The sequence below is a fragment of the Rhinatrema bivittatum genome, chromosome 3, assembly GCF_901001135.1.
Source record: "Rhinatrema bivittatum chromosome 3, aRhiBiv1.1, whole genome shotgun sequence".
NCBI lineage: Eukaryota > Metazoa > Chordata > Amphibia > Gymnophiona > Rhinatrematidae > Rhinatrema > Rhinatrema bivittatum.
This window is the reverse complement of record NC_042617.1, coordinates 451,801,774-451,824,207: the sequence shown is the minus strand read 5'-3', so window position 1 is coordinate 451,824,207 and position 22,434 is coordinate 451,801,774. Positions and strand designations below refer to the sequence as shown.

At 45.0% G+C, this 22,434-nt stretch overlaps 1 protein-coding gene across 2 annotated transcripts in view; it reads right to left on the bottom strand.

Annotated features, from left to right (window-relative positions):
- Positions 1-4,423: 4,423 nt before the first annotated feature.
- C3H2orf50 (chromosome 3 C2orf50 homolog) overlaps positions 4,424-22,434 on the bottom strand; it is a 101,041-nt gene continuing 83,030 nt past the window's right edge. For both annotated transcript variants that reach the window (XM_029595900.1, XM_029595899.1), the window contains 2 exons: positions 9,399-9,438; positions 4,424-7,524 (listed from right to left, as the gene is read on the bottom strand). In XM_029595900.1, coding sequence (XP_029451760.1) covers positions 7,333-7,524; positions 9,399-9,438 — 232 coding nt within the window. In that variant the 3' untranslated portion in view covers positions 4,424-7,332. The remainder of the gene's footprint in view (positions 7,525-9,398; positions 9,439-22,434) is intronic.

Sequence of the window (22,434 nt, the reverse complement as noted above, 5' to 3'; positions counted from 1 at the left end):
CCGAGGGCACTCTGCTTCATATGTTTTGGGAGTGTTCCCTAGTGCGGAAGTTTTGGTTGCGAATGATTCAATATCTTTCCAGGCTCCTGGATGTTGTTCTTCCTTGTTCTCTTTGTATGATCTTGTTTGGACAGATTCCAATGGACCTTCTTCGGGGACAGGGACCACGCCTGCTACTGCGGAAGGGTTTTGCGGTGGGGAAAAAAATTACCCTTTCCAACTGGAAGACCGCCGCTCCCCCCTCACATTGGCAATGGAGGAATCAATTTCATCAGTTGATGTTGATGGACAAGCAATGGGCGGCTACATCCTTTCAACGAGATCGTTGTTTTCTACGTACTTGGGACTCGTATATTCAATCGCTACCACATAGGCTTCGCAGCCACATTTTGAATGCTTAAGATGCCAGCACTATTGGAGACTGATTATGTTTATGGGGACCCCTGGACTGTTGGCGGAGACTATAGGGCTAACCATGGGGAGGGGGTGGGGGGGGGTATGATACTGTGGTAAACGCTTGCTCTATGTTTGACATTGTATTGTATATGTTGAAAACTAATAAAAACCGTTTTGCAAAAAAAAAAAATAAAAAATTGCTCCCTCTCTCGTCGGTTCCTGAACCAATTGCTCCATAAAGCTATCATTTATTCCATCCAGAAACGTTATCTCTCTAGTGTGTCCCGATGATACATTTACCCAGTCAATATTGGGATAATTGAAGTCTCCCATTATTACCGCATTACCAATTTGGTTAGCTTCCCTAATTTCTCTTAGCATTTCGCTGTCCGTCTCACCATCTTGACCAGGTGGACGGTAGTATACTCCTATCACTATAGTCTTCCCCGACACACAAGGGATTTCTACCCATAAAGATTCAATTTTGTATTTAGTCTCATGCAGGATGTTTATGCCATCCCGGACATAAAGCGCCACACCTCCTCCCGGGTGCTCCTCTCTGTCATTGCGATATAATTTGTACCCCGGTATAGCACTGTCCCATTGGTTATCCTCTTTCCACCATGTCTCTGAGATGCCAATTAAGTCTATGTCATCATTCACTGCTATACATTCTAATTCTCCCATCTTACTTCTTAGACTTCTGGCATTAGCATACAAACATTTCAAAGTTTGTTTTTTGTTTGTATTTTCATTCTGCTTTTTAATTGATAGGGATAAGTTAAATTTTTTAGCTCAGGTGAGTTTTTAGTTACAGGCACTTGGACTATTTTTCTAATTATTGGAACCTCACTGTCGGGATGCCCTAATTCTAATGCATCATTAGTATCCTTTATGTTCTTATGTTCTAACACTGCAAATTTAATGCCAGCCCCAGAGCTGTGATAAAGTCTTGTCACGTGTCAAGGGCTCAACTAAAACAACAAAAAATACTGCTTTTCTGTGGTTCCACCTACTCAGTATCGTCGTGATACTAAGATCTACTCCTTGCGATAACTAAAAATTATTTTAAAAATGTAAAGCTTGATGAAAAAAAAATGTCGGGGGGCACACAATATACATACTCTAGGCCATGTATGTTGTGTGTGTATATTGTGCTGGTAAATTATCTGTGGTGGGATAAAATGGAAGCTCGTAGTGAGCATCCGTTTTCCTCACCTATTCACAGCCATGTCTGCTGGGCACCTGATGCTTTTGAGTACTAGGGACACAATTTATCCCTAGTGCATTCTTTTTAACATGGAAGCTCATTAGAATATTGTGTCACATGCCCAGAAGAGTTAGATATTTGCACGTTGAAAAAACAGGTGCCCAGTTTTGACGCATGTTTTTTTTGTAAGTGATATTGCATCGGCCTCACTATGGTGAAAGAAAGGTTTTTATGTGCACTGTGATAACTTGTTTTGCCCTAGGATTTTGGTTTCCCCAGAGTGAACTAATTTCCCTTAAGTTAGCCTCCAGGTGTTGTTCTAACCTTTACAACACTGTAGTTCAACATTGTAGTTCAAACTGAGGCTTGGGATTTCTGCTTGTTTCAAAATGAGGCTTAGACAGCATGTTTCCCAGTATCCGTAGGGAGTTGTATGATTGTAACATTCTGCAGTGTCATTGATCAGAAAGCTATTACTTTGTGCTCTCACTGGTCCTTCTTACACAGCTTAGAAAGAATTAGTCCCAAGTTGCTAGAACTCTCCAGTCTTAGGTGGGAATGCAGAGGAACCAGGTTTGTGCTAAGGTTCTGTCCTAGTTCTGTACTGGCTACGTACAGTGAAATTTGTCAGGAAAAACAAAAGAATAGATGCCTGGAACTTTTTCAATGTTTATTAAAACAGAGACGTATATTAAAAAACTTGCCCGACTCTGGCCGAGTTTCGCGGCTCACACAGCTGCTGCCTCAGGGGCTACAAGCAAACCAAACAACAATCAATATAAATAAACAATCAAAAAAATTTTTTTTTATAACAATCAACAACATTCCTAAAAATGGTGGTTCAATGCACTGCTGATAATTAATGGTTGCATGTTGGGAGATTTTGCACAAATGAATGCTTTTTGGCAGCTGTGAAGTGTTGAAGGTAAAGCATTTTCCTCTTCTTTATTTTTAAAGAACAACATAAATTATGCTTTTTAAGTGAATATGATGATTTTTTGGTATGTTTGGTTTCATGTTAAATTTGTCATCATTTTAAGATTATTTTTAATTTAATCAATATCTTAGATCTTAGTGAAATTTAAAAAGGTTTTTAAGGTTTAATTAAAGACTTTTTAATATTTATGAGATCTTAAGGATGTTGTTGATTGTTAATTAATTTTATAAAAAAAATTTTTTTTGATTGATTGTTTATTTATATTGATTGTTGTTTGGTTTGCTTGTAGCCCCTGAGGCAGCGGCTGTGTGAGCCGTGAAACTCGGCCAGAGTCGGGCAAGTTTTTTAATATACGTCTCTGTTTTAATAAACATTGAAAAAGTTCCAGGCATCTATTCTTTTGTTTTTCCTGACGGCTATCATAGATCGCCTACCTCTGTGTTTTCTCAGTGAAATTTGTCTACATAGCATTAGCTATATGAATCCTTGTTATTTTACTTGTTTGCAAATTAAAATCATTTTTTCTGTTCTCTGTTCTTACAATTTCTTAATAAACTTTTTTAGTTTGTTAGCTCTGTCCCTGTGATGAAATGAAGATCCCAATATTTTTTGTATTTGGTCTGTAGCTGCATTTCTAGGAATTGTGTGATCCTTGGCTTGTATGGGATCTCAGAATCCTTAGAGACCACCAGCGAATAACTTGCAGGCAGAGTACTAGCCCAAAGCAAGTAAGAGGTTGTCAATGTAGGGGCAGATGCGCAGGTGGAGGTGAGTCTGACCAGTGTCCACAGAGTTAACCCTGAGTAACTGCTAGGGGTAGCAGTAAGACACTATGGGGTAGATTTTCAAAGGGTTATGCACGTAACCCCCGAAAACCTACCTCTATGCAAAATAGGCTCGGAGGCACGCGCAAGCCCCGGGACACGCGTATGTCCCAGGGCTTTCAAAAATGGGCAGGGTGGTGGTCTGGGGGTGGTCCCAAGTCCTCCGGCACAGTGGCTGTGCCGGAGGTTCATGTGCCTGCAGCTGGCCGGCACGTGCAAATTGGCGTAACTTGGCAAAATAAGGTAGGGGGGGATTTAGGTAGGGCTGGGGGGTGGGTTAGATAGGGGAAGGGAGGGAAAGGTGGGGGGAGTTAAAAAAAAATTTCCCTCCAAGGCCGCTCTGATTTCGGAGCGGCCTTGGAGGGAACAGGGAAAGCCATCGGGGCTCCCCTTGGACTCGGCGCGCGCAAGGTGCACAAGTGTGCACCCCCTTGCGCGCGTCGACCCCAGATTTCATAACGCGCGCGGTAGCACGCGCATGTTATAAAATCAGGTGTACCTTTGTGCGAGCCGGGTAGCGCGCACAAATATACCCCGCATGCGTAGGATTTAAAATCGGCCCCTATGGGACACTTACATATCCAGAGAAACTGTAATATACTAATGTAGGTCACTGAGTCATAGAACAAATACTTTTAAGTTGCCATGAAATTCTAGATTTGTTTTATATATATTATATATATTTTTTTTTATGCCAGCATTTTTGCCTAATTGGTATTAGGTGCCATTTTGGCACTTTATCCTCGGTATGTGCATGGTGTTATCTGCCTAGTTGGCCAGTCATTCCCTGTCCTAATGCCATACTCCTCCTGCTCCAGCTGTCTGGGCCAGTATTGCTCATGTCTGTCTTACCACCTCCTGTACCAGACTTGTGTCATCTGTCAGCATGATCTTCAGAAAACTTCCCTGCTATGCAAAACCAGGTGAGTGCAGCCTGCTCCCTTCTGTAGCACTGCTTCCTGAAGTCAACCCAGCAGGAGAAATTGGCTTTCCTCCAATAACATGAGCTCCCAAGGTGGTTTAGCGTTTTGTGAAGAAAAAAGCACACACAAGTGGTGGTGTGGATTTGAACACTTTAGTGAATTGCATGCTAATTTGTGCACCACATGGAATTGCTTCTTTGCATAAATAATTTCTCATTAACATACACAAGCTTCAAATCCTATTTATGCACTGAAAATTCCACAAAATGGCTTTCGTGAATAGCAGTCATTAATTCTTGCATAAATGCCCACTAAGTTTAATGAAGTGGCTATTTAGTGACATTGCCTAATTGGAATATGGGGATACTGTATTCAATCATAACTTTTACAGAAGTTGTAACAAAAATACTAGGTTCCCTTTTTTCAAAATATTTTTGCCCCAGCATCAGAAAGGAAAGATACCTGAAAATGCATTTAACCTTTGCAATTTGCTGCTCAGTCCATAAATTACCTTTGTCCACAGCTGATGCCTAGTGATGAATGCCATCTGCTGGCAGTTAAGCAGTACTCTTTAGAACTGAGCTCAATATTAATTAAGGAACATTAAAATATTATAAGAATATAAGGCAATGATGCTCAGATTGGTCCTTGGGGCTCCTGCCCCCTTTCAGCCAGTCAGGTGTTTAGGACATCCCTAATGAATATGCATTAAATATATTTGAATGTACTGCCTCTAATAACATAGTAGATGACAGCAGACAAAGATAATCCAGCCCGGTTATTCTGTCCATACTGCTAAGGATACATACTAGCTGCCAGACTCAGAGTATGACACCTGCAAGATTCCTCCTTATTCAAGACTGTATGCCACCATCTTGGACAGAGCAGCATACAAGATCCCCTATTAGTTCCCTCCAGCTCCCACCTTTTTCATGCCTAAACACAAGGCTCTATAATAATCTACATCACTGGCAATACTAGAGTATGTATTGCTCAAACATGCAGCCTCCTGGGTTGCCTGCACAGTTTGCCAGACAGACCTGACTATGGGGTGGATTTATCAAAATGCGGTATGTACCGCATGCGATAGCAAAAGGGGCGTGGTGTATGCTAACTGACCGCATTGCAAATGGCGAAGGTACTCACCGCATGGTCCCGGCTGCTATCGCAGAGCCTAACGCATCTGAAAGAGGTGTTGTTAAAATTGGCGTTATGGCTCTGCGATACCTCTTCGCAGGCAGGCTAACCCAGCCCACTCTCCGCCCAGGTTTTGCATTTGCATCCTCTCTCCGCCCCTACTCCTCCCTGTTTCTGCATTTGCATCACACCATACGATATGGTGCGATCGCATGCGGTAAACACGTTTTCGCATGTCTTAAAGGCCTATCGCATGCGAAAATGGGGCTTTTTCGCATGCGATAAGCCCTTAACGCATGCGAAAACGCCTTACCGCATTTTGATAAATGACCCCCTATGTTAGTGTCTGCACTTCCGCTAGGACTTTTAAATTATTACAGAACTTCAAGCCTGCCAGACAATCCCAGATGCTATGCAAGTATATCATATGCACATTTGGCAGGGATATCCTGACAACTTGCCTGGTTAGTCAGGGCCCAAGGACTGGTTCGAGCACCACTGATGTCAAGTATGGCCCAACTCGCTTCTGTGGAGCTGTGTACATGACTTGCATTTAAGCTTCTCCAGAATCAGTGGTATCTATCCCTTTCTAACTCCTGGGTGAAAACCCTCTCCCAACTCCAAATAAGCTTCCCTTCCTTGGGATTCCTTGGAACAAAATCTAAATATATCCTGTGGTGCCTCTCCACCAGAAATACAATTTTTATATACCTCTTTGAAAACTATCAGAATTAGTAGCTTGGATCCCTTTAAATGAAGGAGAGTTTGCTATTCAGTTGCATTTAATTTTAGACAAATATTCACTAACTTCAGGATTCCATGACTCTCCCTATAAAAAGTGTATTGCAATGCAAACTGTTGAAAAGAAATGATCATTTAATAATTTTTTTTTTAATAGTGCTTTTCTTCCAAACAGGCCCTCATGACCTTTTTATGTGCTCCATGCCAAGCTGAAATAGCTGTTTGCACACTGTATGAATGGCATGCTTCTTTATTAGGAAGCAGGAATAATATTTTTAGATGATGGTGGGGTGGAATTAGGTTAGACTTCTCTGGATCCTGTGTTTCAAGTCCCATCAGAACCTGTTATAATTCCGCTGCTGTTTATGGTGGTGGGTGGGGTGGTTTCCTATGCTGAGGTTTCTATTTATAATTCAACCTTCTTGCTTTTCCTTCATTTGCTCATATGGACACAGACAGTGGCTGCTTTTACAACCCTTTATATATGCCCCCCTGAACTACAGCCCCTGGACCCTCAGGTAGTTTTTCCCATTCACACCTGCCTCCCAGGGTCTGAAACCACTATCTTGTTCCCTGCTGGGGTTAAATCTGAGTATTGAAACTGGTTTCCAGTACAAGCCAATCTGTTATGTATATTCTCTAAATGTAGAGGTAAAAAGAAGGCATAGTGGATTTTGATTACATTGAGAATCTGTGATAGTGGCAGGGATAGGGTCCTGGCATCCTGACATTCCCAGTCCTGCACTCCAAACTCTACAACTTCACTTCACTAGTAAAATTATTCAACCCTGTGTTCTCTCTTCTCCAAAAGTGATCACCTTCAGGCAAGTAACAATAGGATCCAAATAAATAGAAATAATATAGTTCAGTCTAAAACATTTCAAGTAAAGCAAATATTGCAGATATCCAAAGGGTCTTAGTGTTCTGCCTGAGAATTTCCGTGTGTCACCAATATTTTGTTTTTAACTAAATCTCATGCAGGATCTTTGGGCAAAAATGATGCAGGGTCTTCCTAAAAGTATTTGGCTACTAAGTAAAGTTCTGTATCACATCCGGTCTTCATTTTCTTAATGACAGAGCCCATCATTGTATGATTGCTGTGCTGTAATCTCAATGTCAGAAAGATCTAGTGGAAGTGTAAAGCTCCCATTGGAATTGACATTTTTAGCAGGGTAGGAGCTCTCCTCCAAGTTTCCTCTTCTGGTATCTGTTGGTGAGGAAGTAATCCATTTGCACAAGAGTTTTCCCGGCGTCTGTGTTTAGTCTGCTGCCAATATTTTGGTTTGAGGTATTGGGAATATTGTCTGAAAACACTGACACATACTCTGGTAACGGCTGTTCCATCTTTTCATTGCCCTGTGTAAATAAATAAATAAATATGCATCTTACTTGTGAATTTGAATGAAACTTTCTAAGAATGACAAAAAAACAAAAGAAACCAGAATTTTCTCAGATGTCTAACTTCACATCTGTGAAATTGTTAATGCATCCTGTACATACAGCAGGGAGTTTCTTAATGGGGAATAAACTCTAGTACATTTGGTCCCAACAAGTTTTCAAGTAATTTCCGTGTCTAAATCTTCTCCATGCCTGGCAGGTATATCTCCATTTCTTCTTATATGTGAATATAAGGTGAAGCTCACTGAAAGCCTACAGATATATACGATAACTAGCCGAGGAACGACTCTGGGCAATCTCTGTTCTTCTGCTGTTTTTACTGTTTGTGCAAGAAGAGGTATACTGAGGGAGAATGTCTTTTATTTGACAACAGGCTGAAAAAGTTGTCAGGCCTGGGAGGCAAAAGGAGAGAAATCCTGGTGCCACAGCACAGCAAGAAGCCTTTGTCCTAGGGCTGGCAGTGTGTAAGTGTGGTTAGAGTGCAGAGCTGCAGACCCTGAGATCTCAGCTCCTTTCCCCCACATTAACTGTGTAAGCGTAAGCAAATCACTTAGGGGCAGATTTTTAATATTACGCGCGTGGGGTACATTTGTGCGCACGCTACCCGGCGCGCACAAATGTACACCCGATTTTATAACATGTGCGCGCGGGGCCGCGCGCACATGTTATAAAATCCAGGGTCGGCGTGCACAAGAGGGTGCACACTTGTGTACCTTGCGCGCGCCGAGCCCAAGGGGAGCCCCGATGGCTTTCCCCGTTCCCTCCGAGGCCGCTCCGAAATCGGAGCGGCCTCGGAGGGAACTTTTTTTTAGCTCCCCCTCACCTTTCCTTCCCTTCCCCCTATCTAACCCACCCCCCAGCCCTGCCTAAATCCCTGCTGTGCCGGAGGACTCGGGAATGCCCCTGGACCGCCACCCCCCCCGGGACATACGCGCGTCCCGGGGCTTGCGCGCACTGCCGAGCCTATGCAAAATAGGCTCGGCGCGCGCAGGGGGTGGGTTTTCGGGGGTTACGAGCATATCCCTTTGAAAATCTATCCCTTAGCATCCCTATGCTTCAATTTAATGAATTGAATTATATGCACTTTGGAAAGGGCCACTGCAACCACATAAATTCTCTTGCGCACCGACGACAATCGATGAATAGTCATTTTATAAGACGTAATGAAAGGTGGCTCCAGGGCCCATGATACGTTAACATATCACAAAGTAGCTGCTTCATAATTTTAGGATCAATATAATTTAATTGCAGCCAACACAAATAATATTTTAGGACTGGTCCTGGAGATGTATGTTTGTTTATTTGTTTATTCTAACTTAATTAACTGCCTAATAAAAAGCTCAAGGCGATATAGAAAGCAAGAAAACGTTACAAAATAAACAATTAAAAAGCAATAAAATTATACACCATTGGGGCCAGTTGGGCTTGGGCACGCTGTAGTGGTGCTGCGCTCATGCCTGGAGAGGAAGGAAAGATAGTTTCCACTTTCTTGACCGTCCCTTCCAATCAAAGAGGGGTCCCAAAGGTGTGCATAGGAAGAAACAGTCTCCAGCCTTTGAGCCAATAAGGGTTCCAGCGAGCTACAAAAGTATGGTGTCTGGGAAAAGAGACTCAAAAATGGAGGATGTAAAAAAGACACGCCCCTCTCCCAAAAAAATATATTGAAAAGATAGGCCTTCCATCAAAACAAAGTGAACTTCTGTAAGGTACCACTGATAGCCGAATAAGAGGTAGGGAATGCTCAGCTGATGTTCAGTGATTTGAATAATTAAATATTTCCACAGAGCTTTATAACTTAGGATTACAGTGAATAAATTTAGATCAAATCTTACCAGTGAGTCATAATCCTTCAAAAAACTCCAGTGTTCTTTCCTAGATAAAAGAGCATTCATAATAATAGTCAGTTATTTTTAACTCCATTTTAATGCAATTACTCATATGAAATTACATTAAAATACCCTTCCTTGTGACACTGTTCAGTTATTTTTGCCTGTTTTCTAAAGCATTCATTTGAATCCTCGGGGATCTGCAGATATTTTCAGCTGGGCATTGCTCTTGAAAGGTGAAATACTGAGCTGTAAATCAGGTATATTCAACTGGGCTCCCTGATGGCTGCAAACTGGTCAGGCTTTCAAGATATCCCTAATATATGCATGAGATAGAACTGCATAGGGCTGAGGCTTTATGCATGCAAATCTAGCTCATGTGTATTCATTAGGTTGACAACCTGACCGGCTCAAGAATTGCAGTTTGACATTCCTGCTGTAAAGTAATATTTTAACAAAATTGTCCCAACTTGGGTAAAGGCCATCCAGATTAGGGACCCACTATCTATTTTTGTCCCTGGCTCAGGCCAAGAGGTGGCAGACCATCCCTGACAAGCACCTCCAGTGAGGTTGCTTTAATTGGTCACGCAGCCTGTATAAATGCAGGCAGAACAGAGAAGAAGTTATGGCATTTTTTGTTAGTTTAAGGGAGTAGGAGATTGATTCCCCCTATCAGGCCTATAGCCTGATACTAGGGAGAAGAGGCAAATTCCTAGCCCAGTATCCAACTGGTCTGGCAGGGGTTGTCTCAGGAATTGGAGAAGATTTTTGTGACGTCTATTTTTGTGATGTCTATTTTTGATTGCAGTAAATTTTTATTGAAATACCTCACAAGCATGTCCAGTGACTTTTGAGAGTTGAGGGTGACCCTAAAGCCAGAACAACACAACTGTGAATACACCTGTGTGAAAGAAATTGAAAGGCTGTTCCCCCTGTGAACTTTGGGCCTTGGAGGTTTATTCTACCCCCTGCTGGAAAGAACCCCACCGCTCTAGGACTAGTAGAAACAGAGAGTTAGCTGTGACCCCGGGACATTATGTATTACTGTATTCAGGACACCTATCAAAAACGGGCTACACAGAATTTTGAGGCTGCTATTAAATCAGTAGTATGGGCCTACCCGGCTTGCAGTGTCATGCCTCATCTTTCTGTGTGATGCTGCAATTTAGTGTGGGAGTGCCTGAGGCACTGACCAAGAGTGTCTGAGGCGGTGACCAAGAGTAAATCAAGACCTACAGGCAGTGGCAGCTGCTATGCAGTTCCACCTATAGATCATATCATCAAGAACTTTGGAGAGACAGAAAGAGCAAACCTGTTTTCCTCAGCACAGTCACAAGAGCTCTTGCTCTTATAGGGGTAGATTTTCTAAAAGTGCGCCCGTGCGTACTTTTGTTTGCGCACCAGGCGCAAACAAAAGTACGTCGGATTTTATAAGATATGCGCATAGCCGCGCATAGGGGCGGATTTTAAGAGCCCTGCTCGCCTAAATCCGCCCAAATCCGGGCGGATTTAGGCGAGCAGGGCCCTGCGCGCCGGTGAGCCTATTTTACATAGGCCTACCGGCGCGCGCAGAGCCCCGGGACTCGCGTAAGTCCCGGGGTTTTCTGAGGGGGGCGTGTCGGGGGCGTGTCGGGGGAGGGCCCGAACCGCGTGGCGTTTTCGGGGCGTGTTGGGAGCGTTCCGGGGGCGGGCCCGGGAGCGTGGCTCCGGCCCGGGGCGGTCCGGGGGCGTGGCCGCACCCTCCGGACCCGCCCCCAGGTCGCGTCCCGGCGCGCTAGTGGCCCGCTGGCGCGCGGGGATTTACGCCTCCCGGAGGGAGGCGTAAATCCCCCGACAAAGGTAAGGATGGGGTTTAGACAGGGCCGGGCGGGTGGGTTAGGGAGGGGAAGGTGAGGGGAGGGCAAAAGAAAGTTCCCTCCGAGGCCGCTCCGATTTCGGAGCGGCCTCGGAGGGAACGGAGGTAGGCTGCGTGGCTCGGCGCGCGCCGGCTATACAGAATCCATAGCCTTGCACACGCCGATCCCGGATTTTAGCAGATATGCGCGGCTCCGCGCGTATCTGCTAAAATCCAGCGTACTTTTGCTTGCGCCTGATGCGCCAGCAAAAGTAGGCCAAATCGCGCGGTTTGAAAATCTACCCCATATCTTATAAAATCCGGGGTTGGTTTGCGCAAGGGGGTGCACATTTGTGCAACTTGCGCGCGCCGAAATCGAGCGGCCTCGGAGGGAACTTTCCTTCGGCCTCCTCCCACCTTCCCCTCCCTTCCCCTACATAACCCACCCCCCCCAGCCCTATCTACACCCCCCCTACCTTTGTCGGCAAAGTTTTGTCTGCGCCAGCGGGCTGCTGACGCGCCATCACCCGACCTGGGGGCTGTTCCGGAGGCCTCGGCCGCACTCCCGGAACGCCTCCGGGCCGGGACCATGCCCCCGACACGCCCCCGGAACGCCCCGAACATTGCACCGCCCCAACACACCCCCTAGCGAAGCCCCGGCACTTACGTGTGTCCCGGGGTTTGCGCGCACCGCCGAGCCTATGCAAAATAGACTCGGCGCGTGCAGGGGGGTTTTAAAAGGGTTACGCACATAACTTATGCGCTTAACCCTTTTAAAATCTACCCCATAATGTGTTGTTGAGGAACACTTAGGGGTAGATTTTCAGAGGGTTACGCGCGTACAATATGTGCTTAACCCCCGAAAACCTACCCCAAACCCCCCCCTGCGCACGCCGAGCCTATCTTGCATAGGCTTCTGGCACGCGCAAAGCCCTGGGATGAGCGTACGTCCCGGGGCTTTCCTGAGGGGACATGTCGGGGGGCGTGTCGCAACCGGCACGTCATCGGGGGCATGACGCGGCCGGCGCATCGCCCGGAGCGGGGCCGCGGGTGTGGTTCCGGCCCGGGGGCATTCCGGGGGCGTGGCCTCTGGACTGGAACTTGGTGCGCCAGCAGCTGGCCCGGTGCACGCAAGTTATGCCTGCCTTGAGCAGGCGTAACTTTCACAACAAAGGTAGGGGTGTGTAGATAGGGCCGGGAAGGGTGGGTTAGGTAGGGGAAGGTGGGGGGAGGCCGAAGGAAAGTTTCCTCCGAGGCGGCTCCAATTTCAGAGTGGCCTTAGAGGGAATGGAGGCAGGCTGCGCGGCTCGGTGCACACAGGCTGCCGATTTTGGGCAGCCTTGTGCGCGCCGACCCCGGATTTTAATGGATACATGCGGCTGCACGCGTATCTATTGAAATCCCGCGTACTCTTGTTCGCACGTGCGCAACTTTATAAAATCTACCCCTTACTGAACTCTGTATCTTTGAAACAGAATGGGAAGAAAAGAGGGTTGACAAGGGGACCAAGGCAGTCTGCCGTTCAATAGGGTCAATCATAGGGAATCTTAGGTGCAGCCACTTCTGTTTCTCCAGCAGAACAAATTCAAATCAAGTTTTATTTACCATATAAACTGCCTTTCCTTTACCAGTTCAAGGTGGTGAAGAGTAATAGAAAACCCACATACAACACGTTCATATATAAACTTCATATAATATATCATAATAATACCACATTCAAATATAAAAACCATATGCAAATAGTATCTTGTCTGAATGCAGCACATTGCTGTTTGACAAGTAGCTAAACTCCGTTTTTGGCTTCAGTTATGTAGGAAGACCATCTTCTTAATTTTCCAAATGTTTATTTCCAGAGTAATTGAAGAAAACCAGAAAAATTACTGTAAATGTTGAGATGAAATCAAGAATACTGCCCAGACAATAACTGAGTCTTTTTGTTATAACTTCTGGTTCAAATATCGCTGCAAGAAAGTATAATGCTTCTATTAGGATACAGAGATAAGGGGTGAGGTGTGTAGCTTTATGCACTTCTCTCTGGCAGAGAGAGGGGGCACCCTGCGTTCAGAGGGAACCAATAGGAAAAAGCATACTTTTAAATTAAGAAGTGCAGGTAAGGGGGAAACACCCAGTGGGGTGAAATGAAAGTGACCACATATTTATTTATTTCAGTATGCTAGATGAGAGGAGTGATTGTTAGCTATGTTGTACCAGTTTATTGTGTATGTTTCTCTGTGAGCCGCTGCGGGCCTCAGTATAGGTGGCTAATAAATGCAAATAATTAAATAAAATAAATAAAAATAAATGTAATTTCTATGACCTATAGAGTCTTTCTAAGAGACCTGAGTGACTGATACTGCCACAAGTCAAGAGATGGCAGTATTACACACAGGTTGCATGGCAGAACAAACAAACAAAAGAAATAAAAATGAAAAGATTGAAAATATAATATCATACAAATAGGAGAGCAAATAGCCATAACACTGTAAATGGTCAGCAGTGGTCAGTGTTTTATCAGGTCAAATAAGAGGACAGAGATTTAAACTCAGAATAATTTGGGGGGGTTTCCCCCTCTCTGCTCTGCTTTGTGCTGTTTCTAATGTAACCACAAGCTTCCTATTCCATTGAGTGCAGCAGAAACTTAAAAAAACCACAAATGAGTGAGTGGGGGGAGAACACATAAAGCGGATGTAAGTACAGTTGCCTGAGGCACTGACCAAGAGTGTCCCCTGGAATCAGACAAGGCAATTACAAATCTAGGAGTGGCCATAAGATAGTATGAACTGGCCCGAGCTGCCTAGCAATCAAAAACATAGCCAGTCATGATCTAGATACCAACAATGACAAGCTAAGCTCTGCCCATGATGACCAGGTATAAAACCACCAGCACAGAAGCTCAAACCAGGAAGAAGACAACAGGAAATGCTGAGAACCAAAGAGGGTCCTGGTGGCACAGAGGGATGCTATACTAAAGACTTCTCAAGTAATTGAACTTCAGATAATATACATCTTAGATGGGAAGTCATTATTCTGTTCAGGGTTATCTGACTAGCTACACAGCATAAGTAATGAATATGGTGAACTTGTATAATAAACCTTACATGATTCCCATTATTGTTTTCTTTATATTTTGGATCCGATAAGGTGGGGCCTAGGATTGAGGGGGGGATGGTTTCCTAGAAAAAGATCATTATGCCCAACACCAATAAAGCCACATGACTTTTAATACTCCAAAAAATACAATAAAACTAAATCAAGAATCAATCATCACCCATAGGTAATAAAGTGTTGCACAATCAGACAATGGACAGAAAAAAAACCCCTGCCTGCTGCAAGTCATGACAGCTCCTCTTCTTTTTCTTTTCTCTGTTGCTCTCTCTCCTGCCTTTCTAGTTTTGATGTTCTCTTTTCCCTTAACTTTTCCTCCATTTGGTTCTCTCTATCCCTTCCTAGTTCCAGAGCTCTATCATTCCTTTCTCCCAAGTTCCTCCTTTCTCTCTCTTATCTCCTAATATCCCCAGTATTCTCTCTCCTATTCTCCCCTCCCCCATGAATGTTTGCTCCCTGCCCTCGTGCAGGCATGCTTCCACAGCTCAGGTATTAAGTTTGAGTAGTTCTGTGTTGCACTAGTGGGGCTAAAGAAACCTGGCTGCTGGCACCACAGAAGCACGATCGACTGCTAGCAGAATACAGCACAACATTAAACAACTAAGTAGCACAGAGATGGAGGATGGGAGGATGCAGGAGAGAGGGGAAGGGGACTCAGGAGAGAGAGAGAGAGAGAAAGGAATGCAAGAGGGAAAGAAAGAGGCAGGTAGTTGCAGTGGACAAAATGGAAGGAAGCATGATGGAGTAGAAGCAGGGAGAAATTAATTAGGCTGGTGAGAAGAAAGGAAGGAGAAAAGTAGAAGAACAGGTTTGGCCGGGGTGGGAGGGAGAAATATAGCGGGATAGGGTGAACTGGGCTGATTGACAGAGAAAGAGAGAGATGGAGGAATAGGCTGGGTTGGTGGAAAAAAGAAGGGGGGGACTGAGACAAGCTGGGCTGGGGCAAGAGAAAAGGTGACCAGCTTGAGAGGGAAGAGATTACAGATAAACACTCAGAGATAGAGGAAAGAATTTAAAAGGTGTAGTAATGACAGGAAGACAAGAAAAGTTAAAAGAGAAGGACAGTTAGAAAGAACCATGAAAAAAAGAGGACAAGCAGAGAGGATTAATTAAACCAGAGATACAGAAAAAGAAGGGGAATAGCAGGAGGGGAGAATTCCTGAGGGAGTATTTAGAGGTTAGGAAGATTTTGCTGGCGGCTGAAAAGGATTGGTAAGTATTGCTAGCTGGATAATTTTGGGACTTAAGTTTAAGGAGAGGTGAAATTGTGGGGTAAACTAACTTCAAGTGTGTGCGCCTTAACTAAAAGCCAGGAAAAGTAATTTATTTTAGTGCGTGTGTGTGCACCTATTTAAAAAAAGTAAGAAAGAAAGATGACCAGGGTGCTAGGTAAATTCTTTTGTAGTGTCTTACAGGTCGATTCAGTAAACCATGTGGGAGAGCGGGAGAGCGCCCAGGCCACTCTCCTGTGCGTGCAATTCAGTAACTTAATTTATTTAAATTAGGGCCCATGGTAAAAAGAGGCGCTAGGGACACTAGTTCGTCCCTAGCACCTCTTTTTTGATGGAAGAGGCGGCTGTCAGTGAGTTTGACAGCCGACATTCAATTTTACTGGCGTCGATTCTCAAACCTGCTGACAGGCACGGGTTCGGAAACCGGACGCCATCAAAATTGAGCGTCCGGTTTTCAACCCGCAAGCCGTGGGCCCATTTAAAATTTTTTTTTTATTTTTAACTTTTGGGGCCTCCGACTTAATTTCGCCATGATATTAAGTCGGAGGGTGCACAGAAAAGCAGTAAAAATGTCCCCGGCGCCGGCAGAAATTAACACCTACCTTTGGGTAGGCGCTAATTTCTTAAAGTAAAATGTGCGGCTTGGCTGCACATTTTACTTACTGTATCGCGCGGAAATGACTAATAGGGCCATCAACATGCATTTGCATGTTGCGGGCGCTATTAGTCTCGGGGGGGTTGGACGCACGTTTTTGACGTGCTATTACCCCTTACTGAATAAGAGGTAAAGCTAGCGCATCTAAAACGTGTGTCCAAATGCCGGTTAACAGCTTTTAAACTAGAACAAGGGGGAAAGCTGTACTGTATCGGCCTGTATGTGAGTGCCTTTTGAGTAAAAAAGAAGACCAGGGAGCTAGGTAAGTTGTCTACTAGTGTGTTTGTGAGTGCCTTTTGATTAAAAGAGAAGACCAGGGAGCTAGGTAAGTTCTTTTATAGTGTCTCCTATGGTAACATTGAGAGAAAAAGATCAACTTGCTTGTGGCTGAAGCGGATTGGTGAGTATTGTTTTGGGAAATTTTAGGACTTAAAAATTTTGAGGGGGAGGTGAAATAGCGGGCTATATTCCTTAGTGAGCCTAATAAAAACTAGAAATGTGAATCGGAACCAGAATCGGTTCGGATTCCGGTTCCAATTCACATTGTGGGGTTTTTTTTCGTCCGGCCCGATTGCAGTTTTGTTTATCGGCTGTGCTCGAGCCGATAAACAAAAAACCCACCCCGACCCTTTAAAACTAATCCCTTAGCTTCCCCCACCCTCCCGACCCCCCCAAAAAACATTTTACAGGTACCTGGTGGTCCAGTGGAGGTCCCGGGAGCGATCTCCCGCTCTCGGACCGTCGGCTGTCACTAATCAAAATGGTGCCGATGGCTTTTGCCCTTACCATGTGACAGGGTATCTGTGCCATTGGCTGGCCCCTGTCACATGGCAGGAGCACTGGATGGCCGGCGCCATCTTTAAAAATGGTGTGGGCCATCCAGTGCTCCTACCATGTGACAGGGGCCGGCCAATGGCACGGATACCCTGTCACATGGTAAGGGCAAAGGGCCATCGGTGCCATTTTGATTAGTGACAGCCGACGGTCCGAGAGCGGGAGATCGCTCCCGGGACCTCCACTGGACCACCAGGTACCTGTAAAATGTTTTTTTGGGGGGGGGTCGGGAGGGTGGGGGAAGCTAAGGGATTAGTTTTAAAGGGTTGGGGTGGGTTTAGGGGTTATTTTTGTGTGCCGTTTTTCCCGCCCTCCCCCAAAACGATAAGAGAACCCCCACGAACAATATCATGGGGTTTTCCTATCGTTTTGGGGGAGCCCCCGATTTCTGACGATTTTGAAAATATCATACGATATTTTCAATCGTCTGAAGCCCGATTCACATCCCTAATAAAAACCAAGCCTAAGGTGGATAATTCTAGTGTCTGTCTTTCCCTCCTTTCCATCCCACTCCCACCCCACCCCCCAGCTCATCCTTTGATTTATAGGCAAGAGACACTTTCACATTAATAATCAATTAGACTTTTACCTAAAACAGGATTGCTCAGCCCTTATCAAGAGTTTAATTATCCTCTTGCAGGTCAGTGTCAGATTACTAGGGAATACACCAATAAATTAAAAAACTCTAATTTACACATTACTACTCCCTCAGCAACCTTAACTAAGAACTCAACAAAATTAAGATGAAGGCAGCAGTCCAGCAGCAAGAGAGGGACCTTATTGTCTTTTGCATTGAGTGCTACATGTATGATTTTTTACCCATTGCTGAGAGGTTGTATGTGTGAACCCGGTGCACTTAGCTCTTGGCTCTGAGAGAACGAGTCTGATCATTGGAGGCTAGAGTGGCAGACCTAGAGGAGCTGAGACAGACAGAGAGGTATATAGAGGAGACCTTCAAGGACAGAGTAGCTATGTCCCAACTTCAGTCTGGCAGCCCTGGTGCTGCTTTGAACGAGGAAGGTCACTTGGTCAGACAGTATCACCCTGGTCTAGCAGGAAGTGATCATGTAGCAATGACCTGCTCTCCAGTTGATGCATTTTCCTCTCACACTGATGTTGAGTCTTCCAGGGCTACTGTCCAGGGGGGAAGAGTTTGATCTACCATCATAGTTGGTGATCCAGTTATTAGAAATGAAGATAGCCGGGTGGCTTGTGGATGTGAGGATCGTCTAGTAACTTACCTGCCTAGTGAGAATGTGGCATACGTCACTCATCACCTAGATAGGATTTTAAACAGTGCTGGGGAGGAGCCCACTGTCATGGTACATGTGGGCACCAATGGCATAGGAAGATGTAGGAGGTAGATTATGATATCCAAATTTAGTCTTTTAGGTAGAAAATTGAAATCCAGAGCCTCTAGAGTAGCATTCTCTGAAATGATCTCTGATCCATATGCAGGTCCCTAGAGGCAGGCAGAGCTCCAGAGTTTCAATTCTTGGTTGAGATGAGGGAAATGGGATTCAGTTTTGTAAGGAACTAACCAACTGTTTGGGGAAGGAGGCGCACTTTCCAAAAGGACGGGCTCCACCTGAAACAGAGTGGAACCAGGCTACTGGTACTAACCTTTATAAAGATGATAGAACAGCTTTTAAACTAGAAAAAGGGGGAAAGCTGACAGTCACTCAGAAGCGCATGGTTTGGAGGGAGGTATCTTCGAAGGATACTAACAAAACAGGAGAATTAGAGCTTCCAAACAGAGAGGAGTATACCACTGTGCACATGGCCAAAATAAGACAGATGATGAAATGTTAAGAGAAATAAGAGAAGCTAACCAATTTGGCAGAGTATTTGCTTCTCTACTTTGATTGTATGCTGAGAAGTGTGAATAAAGCAATAATTTGTTAAGAAAAGGCTGGATTCAGCATGGTTTCTGCTTCTAGCCTAAGAAAGTTGCTTGGTCATCCCACAGGGACTATAAATAAACGGGATACTTTGATAAAATGAGGAACATAGAAAAAAACTGAAAGATGCAGCTACAAAGGTTAAGAGTGTACAACAGGCATAGACCTTGTTTGAAATACCATACTAGAGGCACAATCCAGATGTATTCCACGCACTAAGAAAGGTGGAAGGCCAAACAACTGCCAGCTTGGTTAAAAGGTGAATTGAAAGAGACTACGGTATTTTAACCAAAAAGACTCAGAGAGAATTTGAAAAGAAGCTGGCAAAAACTCATAATAAAAACCTTTAAAAAATATCCGAAGAAGGAAACCTGGGAGGGAGTCAGTTGGACCGTAAGATGATCGAGGAGTTCAAGGGGCATTTAAGAACGTAGGACCATTGCGGAAAAACTTGTCTTTTAAAAAACAATACATCAGACCTGGGCCTTCCATCTCTATCCCCAGCCCAATCTTCTTAAAAAACTGATTCTGGACTCCAGGAACACACCCATTCCTGATCCCCTCGAACTCCCTAGGCTTCCCATACTCACCCTGGGCACTCCACAGCCACTCAGGTTTACAGGATATCCCCAATGAAGATGCATGAGATACATTTGCATACACTGGATATTCCATCTAAGGGGACCACCATATCTCTCCCTTACTTTTTTGTCAATTTTTTGTCAAAATGAGCACCACCTAGACTGATACAGTGAGCTCAATTGCTTTCTGTTTGACAGCCATCAAACAATGGTTGCAGCACATCAAACAATGGCTGCAGCACAATAAACTTTCTCTAAATGATGCAAAAATAGAGTTCTTAGTTATCCAGCGCTCTAATAGTATTAATGTTCCTCCCAACATAGTCTTGAACAACCTTAATTTTCCTATCTCGTTGCATGACAAAAGTCTTGGTGTTTGGATTGATACAAACTGTTGTTTAACCATCACATAAAGACTGTAACTAGAAGTGGTTTCTTCAGAGTCCTCCATGGCCCAAAGAATCTATTAGAACCAGACAATTTTAAGTTAGTTGTTCAAGCATCAGTGCTGCCTACTTTGGATTATTGTAACGCAATCTATCTTGGGTTCCCTGATTTGGCCTTTAAACCTCTTCAATTACTTCTCAATTCTACAGTTCAGTTGGTCACTGGTACTAAGCACACTGACCACCTCACATTGACCCTCCAACATCTTCAATAGTTACCCGTTCACTTCAGGGTTCAATCCAAGATATTGCTTCTCATCCATAAACGTATTAGCATTTCTTCTTTGCCTTGGATCAATTTTCTGCTATGGATATATCAATCTACTAGGAACCTCAGATCACAAGAAAAGGGTCTTCTTGACGTACCTACAGTACGAGCAGTGAGACTATCAGTAACATGAGACTGCCATGTGGAATACCATACCTGCAGCCTTGAGACAAATGGAGTGTGCTAAAATATTTAAAACAGTATTAAGATTTTTTCTGATGAACCAAGCATTCATATAAAATGATGCCCTAACTCTAAGATCCTAGTTCCCAAGTTGGACCTTGGGAATGATTGTGCTTATATTTTGTCTGTTATGTTGTGTTTTATTTAATGGTGTTATTATGTATGTTTATTTGATAAATCACTCAGGGCTTGTGCATGAGCGATTAAGAAATCTTAATAAATACAAATACAAATACTAGTGAAGTTGCTTCTGGATAGTGCAGAGCCAGTGGTCTTAACAGACCCTGCACCTGCGAGTGATATCAGGCTACAGTTGGAATGTTAAGAGAAGTTTGATACTTATCAGTAGGAGGTGTCTTACATTTAACAAAACTCCTTTGTCTAAGTGAGTGCAGGGGCAGTACTGAGACGTCAGTCCTGAGATTTATTCTGCAGTTTGCAGTCTGCAGGTACTACCTCTTTACAGAAGAGTGCTGGTGTGGGACTTTCCCTCGACAAGAGGACCTGGAGTTGGGCCCTCTCTCAACAGAGGGGTGCTTGAAGAAGACATGTTCCTATCCTGAGGAGGTGGCTGAGGCACAAGGCCAAGGTGCCTGGGTCCCCAGGAGTGGTGAACAGGTCTTGGGATTCCAGAGTGAATTCCTGAAAGTTGCATGACAATATGTAGTATCAGGAAAAGGAGGTTTAAATCAATATTTCTATCTATCAAAAAAGAGAACTTGGAGAAGTTTGGAGAAAAAAGGAGGATAGTTCTTGGTGGGAGTTTAGGGAGAATTGCTGACTGAAAAAAGAAATCAGCCAGAGACTCACCTGCTGAGAGATTGTGTTGCGATGCTGCTCGCGGGCCTAGCCACAAGCAGCCTCTCACCTTTGCGGCCCGGAGGCCACTGATGCCATTCTCCGGGGCCGCTGCCGCTGTCCTCTCTCTGTGTGGTGGGTAGGGCTGCCGCAGCCATGCTTCCCTGTGGTGGGGGTCGCCGCCGAACTGCTTTTCCTGGCGGCAAGCAGGGCCGCCGCCGCCATCCATCTTTGCGGCGTTGAGCCACCTTCGTGTGGGTCCTGTTTCGCGGTCTAGTGCTGCCTCCAGCCTTACCTTCGCGGCATGGATGCCACCGCCACTGTCCCTGGTCCTGCCTATCTCTAGGTGCGCCGCCCCTCCTTTCCTGAGTATTTAAAGGGCCCATGGCGGAAAAGGCCCCGCGGCCCCACCTGATGACATCATCCAGACATCTCTTTTTCAGCCCTATAAAAGGGCCCTTCATCAGTCCTTCGTCGCCTTTGCAAGGAGCCAGTCCACTCCTGGAATCTTTGTCTGTTCCAGCTCTTCTTTCCAGGAGGCTCCGAGGTCCATCTTTGCTTCTTCAAGGCTCTCTGTTCTTTGTGGGAGCTCCCTTGTCTTCGTTCATGGTTCCTGGTCTCTCGTCAGATCCCGCGTCCTCGTCCATCCTGTCTTCAGATGTTCCTCATGTTCCTGACTTCAGATGTTCAATCTCCAGATGTCTTAGTTCCCTCCGGCTCCTTTCTTTGGATGTTCCTGGTTCCGGGTCTAATCCTAGCCCTCTCGCTGGATTCCGCTTCTAGATGGCCAGCGTGTGTGTAATTCCGCATCTAGCCTGGTGTCTATGCCCGGTCACTGAAGCCCCAGTTCCGGCTGGATCCTGCTTTGAGTGCTGTCTGGATCCCTCTTTCATCCTGAGCTCTAGCCCTACCTAAGTCTCGTCCAAGTCTCCAAGTGTCTTTGTCTCATCCAAGTCTCCTAGTGCCTATGTTTCGTCCTTATTCCAGTATCATCACCTGTCCTCAACCTCTGTCCATCCTGTCGCACCTGCCATTCCCATTCGGCGGGTCTGAAAGGGCTATCGAGTGGATGGAGGGCTACCCCAGAAACCAGCATTGCGTTGTTGGGTCTCTTCTGGTGCATTCGGGTTCGGCAGAGGTCAGGGCCCCTGGCCTTCAGCCTGTCCGCCCATGCTCGGACACGTCTTGCCTGCCTCGGCACTTCT